The sequence below is a fragment of the Rhinoraja longicauda genome, chromosome 1 (genome assembly GCF_053455715.1).
Source record: "Rhinoraja longicauda isolate Sanriku21f chromosome 1, sRhiLon1.1, whole genome shotgun sequence".
NCBI lineage: Eukaryota > Metazoa > Chordata > Chondrichthyes > Rajiformes > Arhynchobatidae > Rhinoraja > Rhinoraja longicauda.
Genome location: NC_135953.1, coordinates 37,923,577 through 37,941,320, shown reverse-complemented (window position 1 = coordinate 37,941,320; position 17,744 = coordinate 37,923,577). Strand labels below are relative to the sequence as shown.

The following is a 17,744-nucleotide window of genomic DNA, read 5'->3' as shown; positions in this document are numbered from 1 at the left end:
TAAGCCACTTGTGGGTTCCACTCCAAGGTACAATCCATCCTGACTTGGAAATAAGTTGGCATTGCTCCATCATCATAAAGGAAGAATCAGTTCATGGCTCACCACTATATCCATGAGGTCAATTCAATATGAGCAATAAAGGCCAGCAATACCAAGTCAATGAAAATGAATAAATAAAAGGCCTGACGAAGGGATGGAAGATCTATTTTCATGGGTGTACTGCTCAATTCTGACCATTAGTTAGGTGAGCTTTTGGATAAGATCAGTGATTAGATTCATTCCTAATCCACATTTATCCAATGACTCTGAAAGTCATTCCTGTCAATTGAATGAGCCAGGAAATCAGGTACATAAACTTACCACAAAACAAAAATATGCTGCACCAAGGCCAATAATATGAAAAAGAAGTTTGCCCAAGTTATTAGATCACTTAACAAGGGTTAGTAATTGTACTAGTTCTGCTCCCACAAACCATCAATGTGGTTGCAGTGGATCAGTTTGAAAGAAATGCCTGCCAGCTTTTTTCAAATCAGTAACATTAATACCTGTCATCGCTCATTATAACTCAGCTAAATCACAAACAGCCACTGGAACATTGAGACTTGGTACAAGATGCACTGCTTTAAAGGATTTATTAATCAGCTTACTTACTCCATTATCAGAAAATAAGTAACCACCCAGATTCAACAACTGATAACCCAAAATTACATGAAATCCACCATGATCACAAAACACAAATACAATAACTTTAAACGCAGATAAACGCGATAACCGACTTTGCAGGCTGTTTACTACACAAATCCCCATCCCAATTTACACCAGGACCATTATTAGAACATCTACAAATAACTCCCAACACTATTTTTTGCTTTTTGCTGTTTCTCAATCTGATTTTAAATTCTACTAGACCAAGTGGGCCCATTGGTGCAGCACCCTCTCCTCCACCACTCCCCTCTCCCCCCTCCCCTCCTCCACTCCATTCCCCTCAACCCCCCTTATCCTCCCTCCTCCCTCCCTCCACCCTCCCTCCCAAGGAGATAGATTTAAACTTTTACAATGTGAATAACTTTAAAAATATAACACTGATTTCAATGAAACTTCTTCCATTAGCACCAAAGGGACGACGGTGAGTAAGGTGGGCCTAAAATTGCCGTGCTATCGTGTACCGTTTTGGCTGTAGTTAAGGAACAAACAAACAAACAAGAGTTTTGGTATATAGATATCATGATCTCCTCAGCCTAGATAATTTCTCAATACTGTAATGACACAACATACAATGTACAGACCCCATAACAGTCTTACTCAGGCAATGAGCCAATCAACTGAGATAAAAGACATTGCAAATAATTATAAATAGTACAAATGTTATATATAAATCCATTTCAAAAATGCACTCAAGTAGTAATTATTACACTGACCACAACAAGTTTAAGTGCAGCACATACTCAAAGAGAGCATAAATAAACATTTTTTTTTAAATGGCATTCGGATCTATTTTTTCTGTGGGCCTAGAATGTTTAAATGTGAATGTTGCCAAGCAAACTACAGATAAATGTATCCAACTAGTTTTGCATTTAATCTACATTAACATTTTGAACTATATCTCTCAACCACATAACCTGATTTAATTGCATTTCACACATGCTCAGTTATCATCTGAGACTTGAGTACAACAGCAGCGTTGGGTGTTGGTAATAGCAGTTCAGATATTTGTTTATATTACTGTAATCCAACAGAACGGGAATTCTCCGCACTTCCCTGGAAGATTCTTTTGTCACCAAACACACCACAAACAGGAAGTCCAAACACATTGCACTGTGAATTTGGAGCACTTGAACACCAGACCCACACCTGAGGACCAGACAGTTAAAGTCAGAGAAGCACCCAAAGATTGTTGCAGCATTGCAGCTCTCAGCAGAAACTGGTGCAGTGGTAGCAGAGAGTTCAGGTTGGGAAGATTAACAGCAATAGGTCTCACCAACCAAATAGAAACATAGAAAATAGGTGCAGGAGTAGGCCATTCGGCCCTTCAAGTCAGCACCACCATTCAATATGATCATGGTTGATCATCTAAAATCAGTACCCCATTCCTGCTCTGTCCCCATATCCCCTTGATTGCGTTAGCCCGAAGAGCTATATCTAACTCTCTCTTGAATACATCCAGTGAATTGGCCTCCACTGCCTTCTGTGGCAGAGAATTCCACATATTCTCAACTCTCTGGGTGAAAAAGTTTTACCTTATCTCAGTCCTATACCCCTTATTCTTAAACTGTAACCCCTGGTTCTGGACTCCCCTAACATGGGGAACATTTTTCCTGCATCTAGCCTGTCCAATCCCTTAAGAATTTTATATGTTTCTATAAGATCCCCCCTCATCCTTCTAAATTCCAGAGAAGAATGTTATTTTATCTGACCATGATTCCAGCAGAAGATCACAGGAGAATCCAATGTGTCATCTTCTAAAAAGAACATAAAACTGACATCTGCATCTGATTATCCCTGTATTCAGGTGGGTAATGCTATTCAAAGAACAGCTGGCCAATTTGTCCTATTGAGTGGCTGACAAATCAATATCACCAAAAGCTGACTAAATGGTGCAATCTTTTAATCACAAACATGTTCATATGATAGGCTGCTGTTGTTCAGACATTTAGGTTCTTGTTGTGTATAAATTAGTTTTTTAATTTCTTTGCATATACAACAATGATTTGCATATATTTCTAGCACCTTTAGCAGCATAAGTTATCTTCATAAGGACATTAACAAAATTTGCATTGCAGAATAGATGACTAATGAATAGATTTTAAATATCCATTAAGAGAGGAGAAAAGGATAAAGAGGAAGATGTTGGTTGAACATGAATTATATTGTGATGTCCTGAGGATTTGATAAAGCAACATACAACTACAAATTCTCTTTTTCTCTCAGGTGGTACTGTGGGATGAAGAATGACTGGGTTCTACGGCCGATGTAGACAATCTGGGAGCCATAGTCAAGTCAAGTCAAGTCAATTTTATTTGTATAGCACATTTAAAAACAACCCACGTTGACCAAAGTGCTGTACATCTGATTAGGTTCCAATGGGAAAAAAAAAGAAACATACAGTAGCATGCAAACAGTTCACAGCGCCTCCTCAATGAGCCTCAAACGCTAGAGAGTAGAAATAGGTTTTGAGCCTGGACTTAAAGGAGTCGATGGAGGGGGAAGTTCTGATGGGGAGAGGGATGCTGTTCCACAGTCTAGGAGCTGCAACCGCAAATGCGCGGTCACCCCTGAGCTTAAGCCTAGACCGCGGGATAGTGAGTAGCCCCAAGTCGGCCGACCTGAGAGACCTGGAGTTAGAGAGGTGGAGCAGGCGTGGCAATGATGGCATTGGCCGATGGATGATAGTAGATCCTCCAAATGTGAGAGAAGCACCCAAAGGTTGTTGCAGCACGTGGAGTTGCCATGCACTGGTGCCATCTTGCCTGTGTATTCTGTACTTGTGTGTGCAATCGAAGATTCCACATGGCAGATATCATGAATGTTCTTCTCCACTTTGAGCAGTCATTAGCCATGGATCCCCAGGTGACAGCAAAGGTGTTGAAAGCTTTGAGGACTGCCTTTAATCTTTTCGTGTGTAGGAAGGAACTGCAGATGCTGGTTTAAACTGAAGATCAATCTTCTAGTATTTGAAACAAAGAGCTGTGGATGCTGGTTAATACACAAAAGGACACACAGTGCTGGAATAACTCTGCAGGTCAGGCAACATCTCTGGAGAACATGGGCAGGTGATGTTTCGGGTCGAGATCCATCTGAAGGATCTTGACCTGCAACGTCAGCTATCAATGTTCTCCAGAAATGCTGCCTGACCTGCTGAGTTACTCCAGCACTTTGTGTCCTTTAATCTTTTTCTCTGTCCACATCGTAATCTCGCCCTTGGACCATGTAATAGCATGACTGTTTTTGGGAGTCAGGTGACAAACATGTGACCAACATGGCCAAACAAAAAAAAACCCAACTGAGCACAACTAGAGCCTCAATATTGTAAATGTTGGCCTGGGAGAGGACATTGATGTTGGTTGAGTTATCCTTCCCTTAAATTTGGAGGATCGTGCAGAGAAAACTCAGGTGTTTTTCTCCAGTATCTTGAGGTGCCTGCTGCAGTTAGTCGGTCCCATTGGCATAGCTATTTCTGAACAGAAGAACAATTCGTGTTTGTCAAAGTATGCATCCCTGGGAAAAACTCACAGAGAGCAGAGTGCCCTGTAACGTCACCCTTCAGGATGAAGTTCCACCAAGACCATTGCAACACTCTGCAAACCTTTTTGGAAAATGCACAGAGTGCGGGGCATTGACTAAAACATGGAACAAATGTCAGAGATATTAGATGATTCCTACCTTGTAACAGGGAAACAGATTTATATGCCTGAAGAGATCATCAGCAGTGAAGGTGACTGTGGTTGCTTGCCCTCATCTGCTTCCAAATATGTCATATGGTGAGATGCGGGAAAAGGGGACAGAGTCATAGAGTCATACAGCATGGGAACAGGCCCTTCAGCCCAACTTGCCAACACTGGCTGACATGTCCCAGCTACACTCGTCCCACCTGCCTGCGTTGGCCCATATCCCTCCAAACCTGCCCTACCCATATACCTGTTTAACTGAAGAAGAGTCTCGACCAAAAGCATCACCCATTACTTCTCTCCAGAGATGGTGCCTACTCCATTTGTGTTACGCCAGCATTTTTTGTGCCTAACTGTTTCTTAAACGTTGGTTAGTCCCTGCCTTAACTACCTCCTCTGGCAGTTCGTTCCATACACCCACCACCCTTTGTGTGTAAATGTTACCCCTCAGATTCCTACTAAATCTTTTCCCCTTTACCTTAAACCTATGTCCTCTGGTCCTATATTCACCTATTCTGGGCAAAAGACTCTGCGTCTACCCGATATATTCCTCTCTTGTGGGGATGTGCGCGTTATTTGACACAGCTTCTATCACTGTAATAACTACAAGCACTCTGCAGCAGGCAAGGGAGCAGCATAACCTGTTGTTCAAAATTTAAAGATAAAAACATATATTAACAATGACATTCCATCTCTTACACTTGGTCACAATAGAATGACAATTCAAGGATCATTCGCATCTGGCTTCTGGGAGCAGTTAATCTGGCAAGTCAAAGGAACTGTGTGGCCACAGTCTTCTGACATTGACAGGCTACCTGCACTGTTAGGACACAAAGCAGACAGTCGACCAGGTAGCAATAAAAGGCCCACTCATATACATCAATTGTCTACAGCAGACATTTCAAAGCACTGGTGAGATACCAAAACACTGTCTCTGCAAAATAGAGCCACAGAGTCATAAAGCAGGGAAACTGGTCCTTCCGCCCAACTTGCCCAAGATGCTCCATCTTCCCTAGTCCCGCCTGCCAACCCTTGGCCCATATCTCTCTATACCTTTCCTTGACCCTGTCCAAATATCTTTTAAATGTTGTTCTAGTGCCTGCCTCAACTACGTCCTCAGGCAGCTCGTTTCACATATCCACGATACTCTGTGTGAAAAAGTTGCCCCTCAGGTTCCTATTAAATCTTTTTTTTTCATCTTAAAATCTTCCACATTCACTGGCAGGGTATCCAAACCAAAGTCTGCATCCTCTGCCAGGCCAACATCGAAGCTTTAATTACACAAATCTTTGATGGGAGGCCACATCATTCTCAGACCAAGTTGCAGTCTGCCAAAAGAGCCTCTCCATTCCTAGCAACATCACAACATAAGATCAACAAAGGACAGTGGAAATGTTTCTAGAATGTTCACAAAGTCTTCTTTGGAAAAAAAATGTAACATGTAACATCAACTCTCAAGTTTCTCTGCATCACAATTGACCTGAATGAAGGTAGCTCACCCAGGGTGAGACTGAGAATCTAAAATTACACCACTGGGAGCATAACGAAGCCCAGCAAAAACAGTGGAAGCATTGCCATCCCCCTTTGACCTCATCAACCACTTCAGAATCCATAGAATTGGATTCTCCACAGAATCCATAGAATTGTGGTGGAAGCAAAACATCCTCATCCCCAAAGGATTGTCTAACAGAAAACCTCATTAGACAAATGAAGGACAGTATTAGAAAAGGCACAAAGAAAGTTGAGTTTGTTACCATTCTGAAGCAAAATCAACTCATGTAAGAGTATAATTCACAATTCTGTGCAGCCTGAAGTGTTTCTTAATTCAGAATTCCTGTTCTTCTTCAGTTAGAAATTCTATTACATTTGCAGTTTTACAAGGAGGGATGACATGCATCTCAAAAGATTATTTACTTTTTAAAACATGCATCTGACTGGAGAAAGTGAACAGTAGAGTTTGAGATTCACCAATATAGAGCATCAGTTGTTCCTTCAGAGCATCACTTGCCTTACTTCTTCTGATTAAATTGACAGAATCTTCTTTTACTATCTTGGGTGTAGATCTGACCTCCTGTTAAATCCATGCATACTTTTTGTTTCAGCTACTCTGAATTAATAGCACATTTCACGTTTTAAACAAAAGATGAAAAATTACCCAAAAACTACACATGCTAAAAAGCTGAAATAAAAACTGAAAATACAGAAAACACTCAGCAGGTCAGGCAGTTTCTGTGAGAACAGAATTAAGGCAGGTTTCTAACCTGTCATTTTAATTCTTGATTCTCTTCCACAGATGTTGTTTGACTCGTGATTGCCTCCGAAACCTCCAAGGCTTTTTGTCTCAGAAATAGTATTCAAAATGTTGTCTGTATGTTAGTTTGCAAAGGAAAGAATCTGCTAAAACATATGTTATAGAATGTACCTAGATTGTGCACTTAGAAATATTAGAAATGATGATATAATGAACCATATCATGAATGCAAAGTGACTCAAGTTCAGAGAATAGAAGATTTAATATTAAACAGTGTAAATTGGATATTGGAAGATATTCCAATGCCTTTTCTAATTGGATGCTAAATAGTATTTCACATATGTTTTTCTTTATAATCAACACCCGGGTCTCCCTCACAAGCAACATTAATGTGAAGACAATCTATTCGCAACACCTAAGACTCAAATTGCATACCACAGTTCAAGTGTAAATTACTTTCCCTCAGAAATGTTCATAAACTTCACACCCCACATCTCCATTTAAGCTAATCTGTATACAGTTTATATATTGAAAGATACAGCATGGAAACAGGCCCTTTATCCCACTGACTAAACGTCAACCATCAATCACCTGTTCACACTAGTTCTATTTTATCTCATTTTCACATCCTTTCCCTACACACGACGGACAATTTACAAAGGCAAATTACCCTACAAACCAGCACATTTTTTGGGATGTGGGACGAAACCGGAGCACCCAGAGGAAATCCACATGGTCACAAACTCTCCACAGACTGCATCCGAGGTCAGGATCACACCTGGGTCTCTGGCGTTGTAAGGCAGCAGCTCTACCATTGCACCACTGTGCCACCAATTTTTTTTAAATTACACATCACATAATAAAATCACATCAATTAATTTCTCTTCACTTGATTTTTCAGTTGTTTTTTTGTATGTTTACTTATACATACTAAACCTTTAAATATATATACTTGTAATATTCAACCACTGCATGACTATGCTGTGGATTAGGATATGTTAGTGTGTGAACTATGTTGTTGGTAACTCCAGTTCTTACCTGGCACCCGCAACATCAACACCAACCATCAACTGTCCATTCAACATCAACACTTCGTCTCGAATCTTAATCTTCTCACACTTTGCAGCAGGACTGTGCTTCTCGACCTCAGTAACCCAGATGTATCCAACATCCAGCACAGGCCCTTTGCTATCCTTTCTCTTCTTTTTACACTTTTTGCTGTCGTGGTCACTTGGAGAATCCCAATAGATGGGGACATTCCCAAAATGCAGTCCAAGGTCATTTTTGTCCCCTTCTGTTCTGATCAAGTGTGCCACGCAAATTTCAAAATCTTCTCTTCCCTTTTGACCTGGTTGCCTGGCAGTTGCATCCACTCCAAAATTCAGGTGTATGTACTCACACAGCATCCGAACAGCTGACTGGCATACTTGAAGTCCGGGAGATTGCTGTTCTTCCTTCAGTCTAATGTCCAGCCAGTGTTCGAGGAGAGGGAGATACAGCTTGGCACTTTCTGAAGTAATTGGCATTGTGGGACACCCAGTATTCCCACATTATCTAAAATCCCAGCCGCTGGAAAACATAATGATATAAATGCCATAAATCTTCAGGGAACTGTGATTGTTCTCTTTGAGCTCTGAAATATAACACAATATAGCCCAGGCTCAAACGGCATCAAAGGTGAACCACAAAATCATTTTCAGTGTTTCACAGTGTTGGGGAAAAAAATATTGGAGAACAAAAATGAAAACGGTGACATGGAGGGATCATGCGGGAGAGACGGCTCTGGCCCCATGAACTAAAGCAAGTAGTTTCATAAACATATAGCAGCTTATGATTTGGAACAATGCAGAGGATATTGGTCGGTCAGCTTTAGCTGCATCTTAAAAAGAAAGGAGAAGAAAAACACAATTCAGGTAACAATTCAAAGGATAACACAAGAGGACATTTTAAGATTTATTATCAAGAAAATTACTTCTGTTAACAATGTTTTTAATAAAGTTATTTTTCTCCAGATATACACAGGGAAAAAAGTCACTGAGGATAGAATGAATGAGCTATTGATATGAAGCGAATCTTCACGTGATTTCTTTAGAGTGCGTACTGATATTATGGAACCTGGAACCTTCTATTAATATTATTAGCATTGAAATCACCAGGACAGACTTGTGTTAAACACACTCTCACTTAGAATGGCATCTGTGTGACGCTTACATGGGTTGTATCCACTTGATAAGATAATTTCTTGAAATTAACCACAGTTTGGATTCTGTTTGGTTATTTTGGAGTTGCCATGGATGAATTCCTGATTTTCAACATATTAACAGTTTAAGTGTGCTAAGGTGAGGTTAGAGTTGCAATTATCAGGGAGCAAGGATAACCTAGTTAGTAATCTGGTGCCAAGTGTAACTAGAGGAAGGAAGTGGAACTCAAAGCAGGCAGTAGAAGAAGCACAAGCAGCTCTGAGGCATACAGACATTGTTGGTAGGGTGGATCAAAGGAAAAGAGGTCAAGGGCTCAGCACAGGGAAACCAGTGTGGAGCAAGGCAGGTCCAACAGAGAGGAGGAAATTGGTTGTAGAGCAGGTATGTCGTCATGTGAAATGTATCAGGGCAGTAGCTCAGGTTAAGCAGGGACAGTGGATGAACTGGGAAAGTGTAGAAAAGAGGTTTAGCTGGAGGGTCCTGTGGTGCATGGAGGCAGGTCACGTAAGTTTCCTTTTCGGGGCTATTTATGATGTGTTGCCATCACCGTAGAACCTCAAACAATGGGTAGGTGAGGACCTGGCGTGTCCCTTCTGTTCAGAGGTGGCAAAGTTAAGGCGTATTTTGTCAGGATGTAGAACTAGCCTTTCTCAGGGTCGTTATACTTGGCGGCATAATCAGGGCTTGAAGTGCGTAGCTTCAGCAATTGAGAGGAGGAGAGCACAAGTGAATTCAGTAGGTATCAGAACTGAGAGGATAGCGATTCATTTTGTCTGTGATGGAGAGAAAGGTAAATGAGGAAAGTTTTCGGACAGACATGAGTCAGGCCAGTTATGGGGAGCCAATGATTGGGAGATGCAGGTAGTTTTGGGAGGAAAGCTTGTTGTTCTGCAGGAAATAATTATTACTAATTTGAGGCCGAATATAATGTTATAGTCAGTTAGTCAGCTGATAGTGTATTTTATAGAACTAACAGTTCCTTGGGAGAACTTAGTGATGAGGGTTATGAAAGGAAAAGGCTTAGATATGTAGAGTTGGCAGCAGAAGTTGAGCAGCGAGGATGGAGAGCAAGAGGACATCCGGTAGAGGTTGGTTGTATACACTGGAATTTAGAAGGATGAGAGGGGATCTTATCGAAACATATAACATTATTAAGGGGTTGGACACATTAGAGGCAGGAAACATGTTTTCAATGTTGGGGAGTCCAGAACCAAGGGGCCACAGTTTAAGAATAAGGGGTAGGCTATTTAGAACGGAGATGAGGAAAAACTTTTTCAGTTAGAGAGTTGTAAATCTGTGAAATTCTCTGCTTCTAAGAAATTCTCTGCCTCAGATTTTCTTAGTTGAGTGCTTATCCTGGAGTTATAGCACAAGTACTTTGCGTTTTAATTGTAAAATATATTTGTTCAACAGTGGGGCAATAGCATGTATGGTGTGGCTATCAGGCATTCTGGTATACTTAGCCAAATTGACATAGAACATAATCAACCAATTTGAGCCAAAGGGCTGAGTTAAAAAGAACCCCCACCACCTTAACAGGCGCAACGAGGATGTTGCCAAGACTCGAGTGCCTAAGATATGGAGTGAGATTACGCAAGATAGTATTTTATTCCTTGTAACACAAGAGACTAAAGGGTAATCTTATAGAGGTGCATAAAATCCTGAGGGGAATTTACAGGGTGATGGCACAGAGTCTTTTACCCAGTGAAGGGGAATCAAGAACCGGAGGACATAGGTTTAAGGTGAGAGGGGAAAGATTTAACAGGAACCTGAGGGGCAATGTCTTCACTCAGGGGGTGGTGAGTATATGGAATGAGTTGCCTGAGGAGGTAGTTGAGGCAGGCACAATAACAACATTTAAAAGACACTTAGACAGGTACATAGATACGAAAGGTTTAGAGGTCTATGGGTCAAATGCAAGCAAATGAGACTAGCTTAGATGGGGCAGCTTGGTTAGCATGGATGAGTTGGGCCGATGGGCCTGTTTCCGTGCTGTATGACTCAGTTGAGACACACTGATGCGATATGGATATGGGGTACAATACAATACAATGGGGTACAATGCTGGTTTGCATTAAATATAGCAAATTATTATCACCATTAAAAAATGAGTCAGCCTTGAATCTCAGACTTAATGAAATAGTGCTAGAAATAAAGCGTCTCAATCCAGAAAAATTAACACCAAGATGTAAGGGACACTTCAAAGTAATATTTTTTAAGCGAATCACCTATATGCCAGTTTATAGTGAAGGACAACTGAATTATTATGAATCTTTCAAACACGTGTGTAAGTAATATTCTATTGGAGTCATTTGCTCTATAAATGAATTGTATTTGCAACATATTACAGGAAAAATACTAACAGGATACAGCAGACTTATTTGTGGGGAACGACCCCCTAGTGCAAACAGGACAGTAAGTAAAAATTGCTCATTTCCGTCAGTAAGTCTCTTTTTAATCACTGTCTGGCAACATGTGACGGATTCAATTCCCAAAATCCATCTCACTTGATCCAGCATGAAAAAAAAACTGTTGCCTTAATGTGGAAACACAAACAAATCCCAAGCCCACAACACCATACGAAAACAATTTAGGCAGCAAAGATTTTTTGGAGTGACGCTGCGCAAGCTGGAAACAATTTCTCTATTTCCTTGTGCTGTTCTTCAGTGTTATCTAATTGTGGTGAAATTTATTAGCATGAACTACCAAACTACATTGGACTTTATTGTGCTTCTGTCTTCCGGCTCCAGGTGTTTTAAATAAAAAATGGGGCACTGAATCTGACTCCATAAAATCACAGCATGCGCTTCTGTTAATGTAACTCAATTTCCACCTCTCACTGCTCAAGCGCACTAATCATATTTTAAAGTATCTTCTTCTGAGATTTTTACAAAATGAATTTGCATGTATTTCCTAGATATTCCTGGATAGATCTTTCTACATACAGAATATGCATCACAGTGACAATTCTGTATTCATTTTGATTTTTGAATCTGTATGCAAATATTGACTGGTTGATCGATTCTTTAAGTAAAAGGAATCTATCTTTCCCATATCTTGACACTTTAACAACAGATCCCAGTCCTAATGCAAACTTTTGAACTTTAATCGTTTTAATTGTTCCAATGAAGCTTAAGGCAAGATTCAAAATATCAAGTCAAGAGCGTTTAATTGTCATATGCACCAGGAACAGAATAATTAAATTCTTAGTTGCTTAATTCTTATACACTAATAATACAATAAGTTAATAATCGGTAATACTATGTAATCCGATCATAGTAGTGCAAATTCAAAGTATGTAGAGCAGTCAAAAATAGTCAATAGTCAATAGTCAATTTATTTGTCACATACACATAAATCTGTAGTGAAATGAAAAATTACCTGCAGTTCAACAATAAGACCAATAAGAATAAGCAATAAAAATGCAATAACACATACAACCACAAACCAAACAAAAGAAACATCCATCACAGTGAGTCTCCTCCAGTCCCCTCCTCACTGTAATGGAAGGCCAGAATGTCTCTTTCTCTTCCCCTGCCGTCTTCTCCCGCGGTCAGGCTGTTGGAGTTGCCACGTCGGGGCGGTCGGGGCTCCCGACATTGAAGCGCCGCGCCGGGCGGAGAAATACATAGTAGATCATTGCTGAGGTGAGGTTGTGGTTGGGGTTGTGCAGTGAGGTTCAGGAAACTAATGGTTGGTGGGAAGAAGATGGTTATCAAGAAGCATAGCGGGGTCTCGATCAGCTGGGAAGTGTGCAGAGGAATGACAAATGGATGGTCAGAGTGAGATGGTGCATTTGGGAAGATAATCTAGGGCAGGACATACACAGGGAATAGTCTGGCCCTGGGGTGCGTTGTAGAGCAGAGTGATCTAGGAGAACAAGTATATTGTTCTGCGAAAGAGGCATCACAGGTAGATAGAGTGGTGAAGAAGGCCTTCATCAGTCAGGGAATTGAATATAGAAGATGAGAGGTTATCTGACATTATGTAAAATGTGTACAAGATGTTAGTGAGGCCGCAGTTGGGGTATCGTGTTCGTTCTGATCACCCATAAACAGGAAAGATGACATTAAGCTGAAAAGAGTGCACAGAAGATTTACGAAGATATTACCAAGACTTGAGAGCCTGACCTATAGGGAGAGGTTGGACAGTCTAGGACTTTATTCCTTGGAGTGCAGGAGGCTGAGTGGTGATCTAATAGGGTATAAGAATATGAGGGGAATATATAGGGTGAATGCACAATGTCTTTTTCCCAGGGTAGGGGAATCAAAAACTAAAGGGTGTAGACTGAAGGTGAGGGTGTAAAATTTAATAGCAACCTGAGGGACAATGTTTCCACACAGTGGGTGGTGGGTGTGTGGAATGAGCCCCAGAGGACGTTGTTGAGGCACGTAAAATAGCAATATTTAAGACACTTGGACAGGTACATGGAAAGGAAAGGTTTGGAGGGATTTGAGCCAAACACCAAGAAATAGGACTAGATTAGGAGGACATCTAGGTTGGCATGGACGAGTTGGGCCAAAGGGCCTGTTTCTATGCGGTGTGACTGTGACTATGGCTATGAATATTATTCTACAATATTATTAGCAATATCTAAAGGTTTGATATCACCAGCTTGCCGTGGGCTAATTAATGCTCCAAAATACACCACTCAGCCATATTTCATCCTGTCAATTTAGCACAAAATAGCAACTACCGTTCCTTGTGAACTTTGCAAGCTTAAATGAGGATTATTGAGTTTTGTTTGTTGAGCCATTTTCCATAATCCCTGTTGAACATATCATAGCAGTTATAATAACACACTAACAAAGCCTTTATTGTAATTCAAAAACTTAACACCGCAAGATAGTTGCTATGTATCAGTAAAAGACCTTCCAGTATGCACGCCTCCTTTAAACTGGCCAGAAATCTGTTGTCACCAACAATATACTAAGGAATTGAGAGCACATACCTGAGGATTCCAAGTCTCCACAGATGCCTGGGAATCATCTGTTTGAAGTATTTTTCTTGGCTTTCAGGCACATATGTTTTGCAACAGTTTTCTCACTACACCAGTCAGGAGAGAGAAAAATCAAAAGTAAAACAGTGTTACCAAAATCTTCGACTCCACCCTTGGCAAAGTGCCTTAAAACAGTTTTTTACAGATTTGACATTCTCTTTTGGCCATTGACTATCGCAAGCTTTGCCACTGAGACTTGAGTGCCCCGTTTTAAGTAACCGAACAGCTAAAATTCAACAATGAACCATATTTGCTGAGAGCTGTAAATATAAAATTTCTTAATATTCTTAATACCATACCTATTGGTATGGTTTCAATTGGACCTATAAAATATAGTATACACATTTGCTAAGCCAGGCTACATTTGGCGCATTGTGTTCAGTTTGGATCACCCAAATGTTGGGACTGTATTACTTGGACCACAAGAGGCTGAGGGATGATCATATAGAGATGTCATGAGGGGAATAGATGGGGTGAATGTGCAGTCTTTTTCCCTGGGTAGGGGAATCAAAAGCTAAAGGGTGTAGACTGAAGGTGAGAGTGTAAAATTTAATAGGAACCTGAGGGACAATGTTTGCACACAGAGGGTGGTGGGTGTGTGGAATGAGCCGCCAGAGAAAGTCGTTGAGGCAGGTAAAATAACAATATTTAAAAGACACTTGGACAGGTACATGGATCGGAAAGGGTTGGAGGGATTTGAGCCAAACACCAGGAAATGGGACTAGATTAGGTGGACATCTAGGTTGGCATGGACAAATTGGGCCAAAGGGCCTGTTTCTACGCAGTGTGACTATGGCTAAGAATATCATTAGCAATATCTAAAGGTTTGAGATCACCAGCTTGCTGTGGGCTAATTAATGCTCCAATATACACCACTCAACCATATTTCATCCTGTCAATTTATCACAAAATAACAACCACCATTCCTTGTGAACTTTGCAAACTGAAATGAGGATTATTGAGTTTTATTTGTCAAGCCATTTTCCATGTTTCCTGTTGAACTTATCATAGCAGTTATATTATTGACCTGCTGAGTTACTCCAGCATTTTGTGAAATAAATAGCAGTTATATTAACACACTAACAAAGCCAGAACATTTTTTGACAGGGTGGTGAGTACATGGAACGAGCTGACAGAGGAAGTAGTTGAGACAGGTAACAATAACAACATTTAAAATAAATTTGGACAGGTACATGAATAAGAAAGGTTTAAAGGGATACATAGAAACATAGAAAATAGGTGCATGAGGAGGCCATTCGGCACTTCGAGCCAGCACTGCCATTCATTGTGATCATGTTTGATCATCCACAATCAGTAACCTGTGCGCAACTTCTCCCAATATCCCTTGATTCCACTAGTCCCCAGAGCTCTATCTAACTCTCTCTTAAATTCATCCAGTAATTTGGCTTCCACTGCCCTCTGTGGCACAGAATTCCACAAATTCACAACTCTCTGGGTGAAAAAGTTCCTTCTCACCTCAGTTTTAAATGGCCTCCCCTTTATTCTAAGACTGTGGCCCCTGGTTCTGGACTCCCCCAACATTGGGAACATTTTTCCTGCATCTAGCTTGTCCAGTCTTTTTATAATTTTACATGTCTCTATAAGATCCCCTCTCATTCTTCTAAACTCCGGTGAATACAAGCCTAGTCTTTTCAATCTTTCCTCGTATGACAGTCCCGCCATCCCAGGGATCAATTTCGTGAACCTAGGCTGCACTGCCTCAATTACAAGGATGTCCTTCCTCAAATTAGGAGACCAAAACTGTACACAATACTCCAGATGTGGTCTTACCAGGGCCGTATACAACTGCAGAAGAACCTCTTTACTCCTATACTGAAATCCTCTCGATATGAAGGCCAACATGCCATTAGCTTTCTTCACTGCCTGCTGTATCTGCACGCCAACTTTCAGTGACTGGTGTACAAAGACACCCAGATCTCGCTGCACTTCCCCCTTACCTAACCTGACACCATTGAGATAATAATCTGCCTCCTTGTTTTTGCCACCAAAGTGGATAACCTCACATTTATCTACATTATACTGCATCTGCCATGTATCTGCCCACTCACCCAACCTGTCCAGGTCACACTGCAACCTGCTAACATCCTCTTCGCAGTTCACACTGCCACACAGCTTGTGTCATCTGCCAACTTGCTAGTGTTACTTCTAATTACTTCATCCAAATCATTAATATATATGTCAAACAGTTGCGGCCCCAACACTGAACCTTGCGGCACTCCACTCACCATTGCCTCCCATTCTGAAAAGGACCCGTTTACTCCTACTCTGCTTCCTGTCTGCCAACCAATTCTCTATCCATGTTAACACCCTACCCCAATACCATGTGCTCTAGTTTTGCTCACCAATCTCGCATGTGGGACCTTATCAAAGGCTTTCTGAAAGTCTAGATACACTACATCCACTGGCTCCCCTTCATCCATTTTACTTGTCACATCCTCAAAAAATTCCAGAAGATTAGTCAAGCGTGATTTCCCTTTCATAAATCTATGCTGACTTGGACTTAACCTTTTACTGTTATCCAAATGCACCGTTATTACCTCTTTAATAATTCACTCCAGCATCTTCCCCACCACCGTTGTCAGGCTAACTGGTCTGTAATTCCCCGTTTTCTCACTCGCTCCTTTCTTGAAAAGTGGGATAACATTAGCTATCCCCCAATCCACAAGAACTGATCCTGAATCTATTGAACATTGGAAAATGATCACTAATGCATCCACTATTTCTAGAGCCACCTCCCTGAGTACCCTGGGATGCAGACCATTAGGCCTTGGGGATTTATCAACCTTCAGTCCCATCAGTCTACTCAGTACTATTTCTCGCCTAATGCAAAATTCTTTCAGTTCCTCTATCCCCCTAGATCCTCTGTCCTCCAGTACATCTGGGAGATTGTTTGTGTCTTCCTTAGTGAAGACAGATCCGAAGTACCTGTTCAACTCTTCTGTCATTTCCCTGTTACCCGTAATAATTTCACCCACGTCTGCCTTCAAGGGACCCACATTTGTCTTAGCTAATCGTGTTGTTGTCCCTTAGATGGGGCACTTTGGTTCTCATGGACAAGTGGGATCAAAGGGCCTGATTCCATGCTGTTTGGCTCTATGAATCCAAATGAACACAGAAGTTCAGTGAAACACCATTTCATTCTCCTCCCCATAATACCACTGGAGTTTACTGCAAATCGTTAACTCATTTTAACATTTTGTTGTAAATAAACATGCCCACATTTTCCACAAACCAATAAGTTGTATGGACACACCTTAAGTACTACAGCCATTGATTAATGGTTACAATTCTACAATAAAGGCAGCAAATAAAAAACTTAAGGATCACCCGGGATCAGATAGTACTTTGTAGTCTGTGACATCCTCTCAACTGGCCTGTGGCGTTAACTCTGCCTATAAATAACTAATTAAATCCATATGTGCATATTCACAGTGGTATTTACAACTTTAGAAGTGTTTCTAAATTGTTTATTAAAAATCTTCTTTGGTACTATAAATATATTTACATAGTTGACTGTATTCAAGGTATAGTTTGTGTGTTACAAAATGTATTAGAATTGAGTCTTTTTTCACTGTACCTCAGTACAAGTGACAATAATAAACCCAAACCTAACTTAGACATGTGTAGAAAGGAACTACAGATGCTGGTTTACAGCGAAATAGACATAAAGTGCTGGAGTAACTCAGCAGGTCAGGCATCATATCTGGAGAAAAAGGATGGGTGAAGTTTCAGGTTGGGATTCCTTCTTCGGGTTCTGACTCGAAAAGTCACTCATCCTTTTTCTCCAGAGATGATGCCTGACCCGCTGAGTTACTCCAGCACTTTGTGTCAAATTTAGAGATGGTCTTCCAGACTGACTGATGAATGAATGAATGAATTCATTAATT

General features: G+C 40.8%; 1 protein-coding gene across 1 annotated transcript in view; it reads right to left on the bottom strand.

Moving 5' to 3' along the window:
- Window positions 1–17,744, bottom strand: part of pdzd2 (PDZ domain containing 2) — a 274,116-nt gene that overhangs the window by 244,459 nt on the left and 11,913 nt on the right. Inside the window, exons 2-3 of the mRNA XM_078395102.1 lie at window positions 13,789–13,883; window positions 7,675–8,205 (exon numbers count right to left, since the gene is read on the bottom strand). Coding sequence (XP_078251228.1) covers window positions 7,675–8,162 — 488 coding nt within the window. The 5' untranslated portion in view covers window positions 8,163–8,205; window positions 13,789–13,883. The remainder of the gene's footprint in view (window positions 1–7,674; window positions 8,206–13,788; window positions 13,884–17,744) is intronic.